Here is a 10,703-nt window from a genome sequence, read left to right as displayed (position 1 = left end):
AGGCACAGTGGGGCTAGGGGCCGTGCCCATGGGGTGAGAACAAAGGGTTTTGGAGCCTTTAGCCATTTTCCAGCCTCCCCTGCTGGATCTCAGACAAAACACATCTTTTGCTAAAAACCAGAGCCCACCCTCACCTCCCCGCCTTTCTACTCAGGCACTCCTTCAGCCGCCTTACCCCGGCGGGGGTCCTCAAGCGCCGCTGGGCGCCGCCATCACGCGCCTCCTCCCACCCGCACTGGGCGCCGCCATCTTGTGCCCTCCCCGTACAGCGCGGGCGCCGCCATCTTGTGCCCTCCCCGCGCCGTGTGGCGGCCATGGCGGGGCTGCTGTGCCGCCTGCTGCTCTGCCTGGCGGCCGCCGCCGCCGACCTGCAGCTGGACGAGGCGCGGCGCACCCTGGACCTCAGCACCCACCTGGCCAAGGTCTCGGCCGAGCTCAGCCTGGCCAACGCGGCCGGCACCGCCGCCTCCACCTTCCTGCTGGCGCTGGAGCCCGGCCTGGAGCCCCGCCTGGCCTACCTGGGCGTGCAGGTGGGCAGCGGGCGCGGGGCGGAGGGCGGCCGGGGATAACGGGGGTCTCAGGGGGACTGTGGGGGCTCCCCGGGGCCGCAGGGCCACGTCGGCACCGCACGGCTCGGCACGGCGCCGCCCGCACAGGACACGTCGGCACTGCCGCCCCTGCCGCTCCCCCGGCGTCCCTGCGCCCTGAAACTGTAGGGTTTGTGGGGTTAGGGGGGACAAGTAGGGCTGGGGGGTTAGGCCGGGAGCTACCGAGGGGTGAGGGAGCCGTGAGAGGCTCATTTCTGTCGTACCGGGCGGTGCTCACCACAGCGGGTGCCCACGGAGCGCCCTGTGCAGCCTCTTCGCCGAGGGACTTCAATACAAGCGTTCTTACAATCCCACAGGTGGCTGCACCGATCGCCTCTTGGCTTGCTGGCCACATCAGGTTCCCACGGCCTTCTCAGTCCTCAGTCCCTATAAAAAGCACACGAGAGAAGTAGAGAAAGCAGTTAACCAAGATGCTCGTTTGCACAAATTACAGTCACCGCGCTGGCTTGGGGACCAAGGGATGTGACAAGTTTATAAGACGCCAGCATCAGTTCTGGCAGTCTCACCACATCGTACTAATGAAAATAGTTATGAAGGCACTATATAAAAAATTAAAAAGTATTTATCGTGCAAGCTCTCTTGTACTCACTTGCACTTGTAGCAGCTTGTACTTTCTGTGGGGGTATCCCCTTAAAAAGTATAAAGGAGCTATGTGGGGGTTATCCTGGTCATGTTGACTCTTTTAAACAGCAATACACTGATCGATCTGTTTTGGAACAGGTAAAGGGTGAGGAAGAAGAGGAGAACACCTTGGAAGTGAGAGAGACTAAAGTTAAGGGCAAAAGGTGAGTGTCACCCCCTGAGGTCAGTACCTGGAGTTATGCATCTGTGTTGCACCACCTTCCTCAGGGTGGGGTAGAAGTATTCTGTAGTCCTGCATACCTGGAGATCCTTAGAGTCTCTTGTTTCTGAAAAGATCAACCTGTACTCAGGCTGCACCCAAGGGTGCTTCAAAGCCAGGGAGCACACTTCACACGAGCAGCCATGCCCAGTTCCTGCAGCCCAAAAGGCCCTAGTAGTCGTCGTTCCCCTCCCTCTGAGGCTCTTTCTTTGGGAAGTAATGTACATGGCTTTAGCTCTATGCACTGAGCCAAACACAAGCAGTATGTACCTGCTTCCCACAGCCACCCAAGGCTGCTAAGTGAGAAGAAAGCCCTACAAGGGCCAGAATGTCTCTCGTAAATGCAGCTCAGCTGCCTTCAGGGGGGTTCAGCTGTGCTCAATCTCTTGTCCTCTCTGCCTTAAATAATGTCCTGTTCCTTCATTAAGGGACATCAGGTGAGAGAAGCATTATAGCTACAGTCATGCTCTTCCTTATTGCTACCATCTGGGGCCTCAAATGATCAGCAGTGACGATGACAGAGGAAGTGCTCTTTGGCTGTGTCCCCAAAGCACTGCTTTTAGTCTGTGATATCAGGGAGTTCCAGTGTGCTGAATGCTGTGCCCAGCATGGGCCTGGTCCCTGCTGCAGGAGCAGAGGATGCTGGCTTTATGCCTGGGGCTCTGCTCTGCCAAGCTTCGGATATTGTGCACATGTTGTAAGACTGGGCAGGCATGTATTTATGAGCCATGATTGCTGAGAAATAAAAGGTCCTTTTAAAGTGGCTTGGAAGCATGATGCTGCTGAATTTTAAGGAGTTAATGTAACGGCAGAGTTACCTTGCTCAGACATGCCAGGCTTCTTCATGTGATCGTGCTTGTGGGCCACCAGGCATGACTTGGAAGTCCATCCTCTGCTTGCATCACCTTGGTCCATCTCGTGCATTCTTACTGGTTTTCTGTAGTACCTCAGTCCAAAACCATGCTTATTTTCAGGCTGTACCTTAATTTCAGCTCCTGTGGGCAAAAAACTGAGAATAAACAGATTTTGTGGGAACTTGGGCTTAAGATGTTTATGGTTTGTCTTCTGAACATTTGCACATGCTTCCTCTGATTCTGATTGTTCTTGTCGTCGGAAGAAGAATGGAAAAACCCTGCTGAAACATGCTTTATAAATGCAGAAGTAGGGAGGGAAGTATGTCACCATTCCATTTCCAAAATGGGACCCAGGTGTCTTTGTGAAGCAAAGGCTGTAATTGTGCCTGAACACAGTTCACCCTGTGTTGCCTCTTGTCCTGTTTCCTCAATCCAGAATAAACACACCCTCTTTGATAAGACATCTGTAGGCCTCTGAGGAGCAAATACAACAGTGGCTGCTATCGCACACTGTATACGCGATACAGAATCCCAGAGTTCCCATCCACAGGGGATTTTGCAGGGGTTGGATCTGATTGTACTCTCAGGGAGATCTCACATGACTTACCTGTTCTCTCTTCTAGTGGAAAATTCTTCTCTGTGAAGCTGCCATCTCCTCTGGCACCAGGAGCCAAGGTCCGTGTATCTGTTGAAATGGTTTTCACACATGTCCTGCAGCCCTACCCCACCCACATTACCCAAAGCGAGAAGCAGTTTGTGGTCTTTGAAGGAAATCACTATTTCTACTCGCCATACTTCACCAAGACCCAAACAACCCGGGTCAAACTGGCCTCCAGGAATGTGGAGAGTTACACCAAGCTGGGCAACCCTTCCCGCACAGAAGACGTGATTGAGTATGGCCCCTTCAAGGACATCCCTCCATACAGCCAGGTAAACGTCCGAACAGACAGGTCGTGGCTCTGCAGTGAGCATCATGCAAACATCTGAATCTCAGAGGCTGGAGAATGGGAAGGCTTTGCTGTAAGAACTGCAGATAAGTCTGGGTCAGCCCATTTTGAGACTGGGAATATGCTCCCTGACAAGGTGCTTCAAGTACTGACCACTCCCTGGTGTCCACAGAACAAACCAAGGTGGTTTGTGCATGGTTCTCCCAGAGGTGTATTTGCAGTGGGGGAAGGAGGGCATTTCTATCCCCCCTCACTGTTACAGCTCTGCCAGATGTGCAGGATGTGACCTGGGAGCATGGTCTCTAGCGTCCTGTGTGAATTGGGCTGGGGTCGCTCCAGGCTTCCCACGCAGCCTTCTCTGCAGAGTTTGTCAAAGAAGTTTCTCTTGGGGACATGGAGACCCATAGTTGGGAGGGGAGGTTGCTCCTTACTTTGGGGCTAATAAGTTACCTTTTCTCCTTGTTAGGACACTCTGAAGGTGCACTATGAAAACAACAGTCCATTCCTGACCATCACCAGCATGACCCGAGTCATCGAGGTGTCTCACTGGGGGAACATTGCGGTTGAAGAGACAGTTGATTTAAAGCACACAGGAGCAGTGCTGAAAGGGCCCTTCTCCAGATACGACTACCAGAGACAGCCAGACAGTGGGATCTCTTCTGTTAAGTCTTTTAAGGTTGGCATTTTACATTACTTGTTTTTACCATGGCTTCCCCTTTCTTAAAGATTAAAAAAAAAAATACAGTTGTCCTCTTCTACCATACCCAAGTAGTAAAGGAATATTAAAGCTCTGGTTGTTTTCAGAGAAGGATCATACCAAAAAGCCAAAAGTGGCTTTTGGAGGTAGAAATAGGAAGTTGTATGCCTTACTGCATCTGATGACCAAAGAAACTGCATATACCGGGGCATGTATTGTTCTTCCATGCTGTCACCTCTCTAGTCTCAGGGACTCTTTAAACCCCTCGATCTGCATTGACAGCTCTGCTTTCCTGTTTCCACCGTACAAGGGCCCTTCATCCTTTTCCTTACCCTCACATTTTCAGGGTTGCCTTTTCCATCATATCATGTTGAACAGTAATAGTTGGAAACTCACCCATTCATTCCTTGCCCACAAAGCACTCCACACGACTTAAAGCTGTGGCTGTACTAGCCAGATATGAAAAGCATTTGTGTCTTCATCTGAACCAAAAACCTTCCTCGCTGCTTGAGGCCTTCAGGATTGATTGTTGTAATTCTCTAACGTGGTGCAGCCAGACAGAAATCTCATTTTGCTGAGTGTAAAGCCAGCAAGCTCAGTGATCTAGGAGCAGTGGGCTGGAGTGAAAGGAGAATTGCTGTCCTGGTGGGCAAGATGAAATCCCCTGCTGTCTGGTATATTTGAAACTGGGCTGGAGAAAGTGCTGATTTTCCACATTCACTTAGAAGCCAGGTGATTTTAGTACTGGCAGTCAATTCTGTGGCCAATCTCTTTTAATAGCACAATTTTACACCACTCAGTGAAACTGAATGGCCATTTTGTTGTCTCATGTGGCAGCACTGTTTTCTTGACACTTAACAGCTGTTACTGGTTTTTGCCAGTTCCATTGGAAGTAACTCCTAGTCAGTGCACTGACTGTTGCTTCTCTCCACACAGACCATTCTCCCGGCTGCTGCTCAGGACGTCTATTACAGAGATGAGATCGGAAACATCTCCACCAGCCACCTCCTTGTCCTGGATGACTCTGTAGAGATGGAGATCCGTCCCCGCTTCCCGCTTTTTGGGGGATGGAAAACCCACTACATCATCGGCTATAACCTGCCAAGCTATGAATACCTCTACAATCTCGGTGGGTGTTGCAGGGGAAGGGAGTGCGAAACCTTTTTCTCTGTGTTTAAAGGTGGTTGCTGTACAGTAAAGTATTCAGAGCCATGGTACACTGCACCTTAGCAACAAGAGTTGCTAGGAGTTAGTTCTAGAATATGGAAATCCATCCCCCTTTTCTGTGCTTCTTTCAGATTCTTGTAGACATCTGGTTAAAATACAGTTTGAATGAACTAGTGCCCCCTGCTGCACGATGTATCCATCCAAATTCTGCTTTTGCTTGTGTTAGGAGCTGAGCTTCAAGATTGCCCTTGTTCTTCGAGGAATTGTAACCACCTTCTGGTCTTCATTCTCCTAGGTGATCAGTATGCTCTGAAAATGAGGTTTGTTGACCATGTATTCGATGAGCAAGTTACGGACTCTCTGACTGTCAAGATCGTCCTGCCAGAAGGTGCCAAGTAAGTGTCATTACTCCTGCCTTGTTACCGCAGAAGATGCTGTGTTGGTGGCAATTCTCCTGCCTGCTCTAGTGGCCTGCAGACAGCGAAACAACATCATGACTATGCATGTAGAGGAGACCTTGGAACACAGCTTTCCTTCCTTTTAGAGTGTTGTTTAAACCGCATAATTGGCCTTGTGCTAGAGGCCACAGTTGGCCAGCCAAGTGCTAGGTTACATCATCTCAGAAAGTGTAGAATCATACAGGACTGTCTGGCTTTATCCACAGGAATATCCATGTGGACAGCCCCTACGAGATCAATCGTGCTTCAGACGAGCTTCACTACACATACCTGGACACTTTTGGACGCCCTGTTATAGTGGCACACAAGAGCAACCTGGTAGAGCAGCACATCCAAGACATAGTGGTGAGTGTGGCCTCTCCGCATGGTTAGCATGACCAGTTGGGCCTCTTCTGTATTCATCATGATGGTCAAAACATCCGTGTTGGGTGTCAGAAATAAAAACCTCCTGAACCGTGCAGCCAGTTCTGCTGCTGCCTGAGGATTTCTCCCCTGTAGTAATGTGGATCACTACTCAATGTTCTGAACTTCTCTCCTAGGTTCATTACACCTTCAATAAAATACTGATGCTGCAGGAACCTCTGTTGGTGGTTGGAGCCTTTTACATTTTGTTCTTCACTGTGATTGTCTATGTGAGGCTGGATTTCTCCATCACTAAGGTACTGTATGAGGAAGAACCCTTTAGGAATGTTAATAGGTTACTCAGCTGCTGGTTGGAGATTTTTCATGCCAATAACTCTCCCTGAATATTTCTGCAGATTGGGTACTCTGCTAGGCGTTTAAATGGAGCCCAGTTTTTATGCCACCTGTGCGCTGATACTCATGCAGGGCTTGACTTGGTATACTCTGGCTAATCCGAGTTTTGCCCTTCAGCTAAAAACAAATTTATCTCTGATAAACAGGGACATCTGCAATTCTCTTTCTGCAATGTTTTTTTACTTACCTTTTGTCAAGCTATTTGCTGGGCCAGGATGAATTCTGAAAGGTGCTTGCCTTAGTCAGTCCTTGTACCCTTCGCCTAATCGCTGTCAGTCGACTTAATTGCAAAGGGTGCACTTTCTGTAATAGTTGTGTGGCAGATTGCAGGCATGGCTTGATGCGGATCAAAGATACGACTGCTTTGATCTCCTCTTCTGTCCTCTTCCAGGATCCAGCTGCTGAAGCTAGGATGAAGGTTGCCTGCATCACAGAGCAAGTGCTTACTCTGGTGAACAAGAGACTTGGGCTGTACCGTCATTTTGATGAAGCAGTGAATAAATACAAGCAGTCACGAGACATCTCCACCCTGAACAGTGGTAAGAAGTCTTTGGAGACTGAGCACAAGGCCTTGACTAATGAAATAGCTGCTCTGCAATCTAAACTGAAGACAGAAGGCTCTGACTTATGTGATAAAGTAAGATATTGTTATTCTTTTTAAGTTCTCCTGCTTTTGGCTGTTAAATATTCTAGGCAACTTAATTTAAGGTTTAATTTCTGCAGCTTGTATCTTGGCCCTTACCCCTCAGTACCTTGATCCCTGCCAGAGGGTGTGAAGATCAGCTGTTCCTTAAACAGCCCCTAAAACCTGCTGCATGGGTACAGGTTAATGCTTTTGTAACGAAGTCCTGATGCTTGTTACTGAGCTCATGCCAGTGACACTTGGGCAAAAATAGAAACTATCAACACATTATCAGTTCTGACTCTACTACTCACAGCAGCCAAACCAAAATCTTCTCCCTAATCTCTTATTTTCTTGTATGTGTGAATTTGGTGCTGACAGATTTTTAGTAACACGATGCTTCTCGGGGTATTTTGTTGCACCATGCTGAAAGCTGTGACAGAGTGAGCACACCCACTGTCCTTCCCTCCATCCACTCTATTTCAACACTTACTTGGAACATCCACCTAACCCCAAGCATGGGACATTTTAATCTCTAAGGTCCATTCAACCAACAGACACCTATCTTAATCTGTTATCTCAAGGAGTAGCTCTGTCTTTAATAGCGCTGCTTCTCACACACCATTAACATTAACTGCAGGGGCACATCTTCCAGCTGTCATAGTTGTGATTTAGCTTACAGCCTTTAAAATCCATCATTAAGCACTCTTTAACAGTCATCGCATCTGTTTCCTGCCAGTATGGCTCCTGGGTCCTCAGAGCTGCTTTTATCTGCACTGCTTAATTATCCATTCATGAGCTGTTCCTCATAACATGATGGCAGAAAGAGGCAGCAGCTCAGGAGGCAATATTCAGGGACTGGAGACATTTCCATTTAGCACTGACTTCATCTTTTGCTCCAGCTCAATCATCTCTTCTATTGCAGCTTCACTTAAGGATGCGTGGTTTTTTTTGTTGTTGTTGTTTTTTTTCCTCCTCTCATATTCCTTTCCTTTCTCACTCCTGTAAGGTAAGTGAGATTCAGAAGCTGGATGGCCAAGTCAAGGAGCTTGTTCTCAAGTCCTCAGTTGAAGCCGAGCGGCTGGTAGCTGGCAAGCTCAAGAAGGACACCTACATTGAGAACGAGAAGATGCATTCCAACAAGCGCCAGGATCTGGTCACCAAAATTGACAACATCCTTGACGCACTGTAACGCTCCGGTTTAGCAGTCGGGTGTAGGGGAGAAGTGTGAAGGGAGATGAGAAGCCTGGGACTGGATACACTTTGAGCCAAAATTCCATCCCAGCAAAATTAGGGAAAAAAGTTGACGTGAAAAATACCTGCGAGTATGTTTTATTTTTACATTTTGTTCTCTAGAGGCTATCTGCTCAGCAACATCTGCTGTGCAAGGGACCACACTGTCATGCTGTTTGGCTGGGTAACAGGGTTTCTTGACCAGAGGTCAGACTCAGCCTGGTTATAAAATAGTCTCTTGCTTTCAGTTTTCCCTGTACAGATGTGCCCTGACTAAACGCACACAAACAGCTAGTCTGAGCACAGACACGCTCATGGCAAATCCAAATGTTGCATCTCCAGAAAGAATTAAAGACACCTTTGTTCTACTTTGAAATAAAACCGCCACTGCCTCGCCTTTTTATGCTGGGCTCGGGGTGGGGGGGGAGGCTGAGGAGCTGGCTGTCCCTGCCCCTCTGCAGTCTTTTGCTTATTTAGAAGGAATTCTGTAGGATTCACAAATAGCAGGACCAGCCCTTGCGCCTGTCTCATCTAGACCAACATAAGAATTCCCCTTGCATCATGCACTAAGCACATTGCTTTTCCAGGTCCTGCACCACCTCAGTCCTATGTGAGGGGTAGGCGGTGCAGTTCTCTCAGTCCGCCCTTATCCCCAGTCCCTGCTATCAGCACAGGGGATGGAGGAAGCAGAAGACAGCACACGAAGTACAAACTTGTCCTGCTTGACGTTGTCCCTGGCAGCTGCTGCCCAAATAGCCCTGTCTTTCCTTCTAGGTAATACAGGTTCAATCAGTGGATCCTCTTGTCCTCACTTACTAAACAAGGAGGGAAATGCAGGAGACCTGAAGCAACCAGAAGTAATTAGGCTATAGCCCATTCCTGCTTCCCGGTCAGAATGCTTTCCCTCCGCAGTGAGGAGCAGGAGGATCAATCCTGTGCTTTGCTTCAGAGCCCCAGGATTTCATCACACCCTCCCAGAAACAAGGCTCTTGCCTCTAGCTGCTGCAGCAGAACACGCTCATGCTAACTAGAAGGCAGGGCACTGCTTAGGGAAGCTTCTCAGGAGAAGCCTTGGAGGTGCAGCTGGTCCTGCAGCCATTTCAAACAGGTTCTGCCTCTCAAATCAGACATCGCTGAAGCCCTTCTCTGCTCAGACCTCCGAGTGGGAGGAAGGGTTTACAACCACGTGCAATTCCCTGATAATTTCAGTCATGTAAGAAACTTTTTCCTGTGCCTCTCTGCTACAGTGCACAGTTAAACACCCTCTGATCCAATCTGAGCTGGCTGCATGAACTGCAATGTAGGCCTTCCCTGCTGCAATTGCATGGCTTAATCGTGTGCCAAAGTGGTTTGAAATCCCAATACAGAAAGGGACAGAAAAGAGCAGAACGGGGTGTGTGTCCCTCCATCTTTCCTGCCTTGAGCTGTGGGGTGGAGGTGGCTTTCAAGGTGCCAATTAAACAGCACCTACCTGCTGCCCTCATTAAAAGATGTTGGGCAGGAAGGGGCCAAGGCGTGGAGAAGGAGAACCCTGCGGCCTCACCACCCCTACAGTGACTGCACCCGGCCCACTTTGAAGTCCTGCTTCCTCGTCCCTAATTACCTGGAGCCTCACTGCCTGCCCCAGGGCTTTCCCAGGCTGGGGCCAGCCCCAGAGCCCCAGGCACACGGGACAGGGGCACAGGGAGGGTGTTTGGCTCAGGGCTTCTCAGCCTGAGGTGGCTTTGGCATTGCTGGGAGCCTGGAAAGCATCCACGGATGCTGATCAAACCTTGGGCAGCCAGATCCTTGCAGATCGTTTTTTTTTTTTTTGTTGAGGGTTTAGGACCACCACCACCACCCTCAGCCCAAGTTCTGTGGCCTCAGGTTGTTCAGGTGCAGTAGGAAAATCCTCCCTGGGTGAGCAAGTAGATCCAGACCCCACAGAACCCCTGAGGCACCCTGACCCCTCTGTTCCCACCCCAAGGTGGCAATCCCATGGTGGTGGTCACAGTGATGGGGTCAAAGAGCCCCTGTGGCACCTCCAGCAGGGCCCCCAGAGCAAGGAGCATGGTGTTTCAGACCAGAGCCGGCACCTGGCCTGCTCTCAAGGTCCTCTCAAGGAAAAAGTAAATCTTCCCAGGCTGGGGCCAGAGCACCTGTCACTTGCCATCTTGGGTAAGAACTGTCCTTACACTACTCATGCTCTTCTGGGCTGCTTTGCTCTTTTTACAGTCAGTAGGAAAGCCCTTTGCTCCAGGCCACAGAGCTTCCAAAGAAGTGGAGTGCCTTACTGCAGGCCTGAGCGCAGGCACCCACCGTGCTGTCCCGGTGCCAGCTCCCTCCCATGCCCACAAACCTCACCCCACAACAGGATGGGCGAGCAGGCACCTCACCTAGATCCCCTGCCTCTCCAACCCCCCTGCAGCTGCTGTTGGGAACCTCAAAACTTGCATCCTGCCTGCCAGAGGTGGGGCTGACAAGCAGCTAAAAACCAAGTAAATCCCCATTCACCCATCATACCAAAACACACGCTGGACC

The 10,703-nt window shown here is 49.9% G+C and overlaps 1 protein-coding gene across 1 annotated transcript; it reads left to right on the top strand.

Annotated features, from left to right (window-relative positions):
- The first annotated feature begins 236 nt into the window (after nt 1–236).
- RPN1 (ribophorin I) lies at nt 237–8,564 on the top strand. Its single transcript, XM_080606117.1, has 10 exons — nt 237–530; nt 1,329–1,393; nt 2,927–3,233; nt 3,717–3,926; nt 4,884–5,076; nt 5,410–5,509; nt 5,779–5,917; nt 6,112–6,231; nt 6,720–6,965; nt 7,960–8,564. Exons 1-10 carry the CDS (start codon nt 315–317, stop codon nt 8,140–8,142), a joined length of 1,779 nt encoding a protein of 592 aa, XP_080462243.1. The 5' UTR covers nt 237–314; the 3' UTR covers nt 8,143–8,564.
- Nucleotides 8,565–10,703: the final 2,139 nt, after the last annotated feature.

This window comes from Anser brachyrhynchus, assembly GCF_964034855.1.
Source record: "Anser brachyrhynchus genome assembly, chromosome: 10".
Lineage (NCBI taxonomy): Eukaryota > Metazoa > Chordata > Aves > Anseriformes > Anatidae > Anser > Anser brachyrhynchus.
This window is presented reverse-complemented; position numbering and strand designations above follow the sequence as displayed.

Bases quoted from the DNA above. Each gene is read 5' to 3' on its own strand.
- RPN1 (XM_080606117.1), top strand. From the start codon at position 315: ATGGCGGGGCTGCTGTGCCGCCTGCTGCTCTGCCTGGCGGCCGCCGCC. The intron at 531-1,328 runs GTGGGCAGCGGG...GTTTTGGAACAG, and splicing joins TGGCCTACCTGGGCGTGCAG to GTAAAGGGTGAGGAAGAAGA. The intron at 3,234-3,716 runs GTAAACGTCCGA...TCTCCTTGTTAG, and splicing joins ACATCCCTCCATACAGCCAG to GACACTCTGAAGGTGCACTA.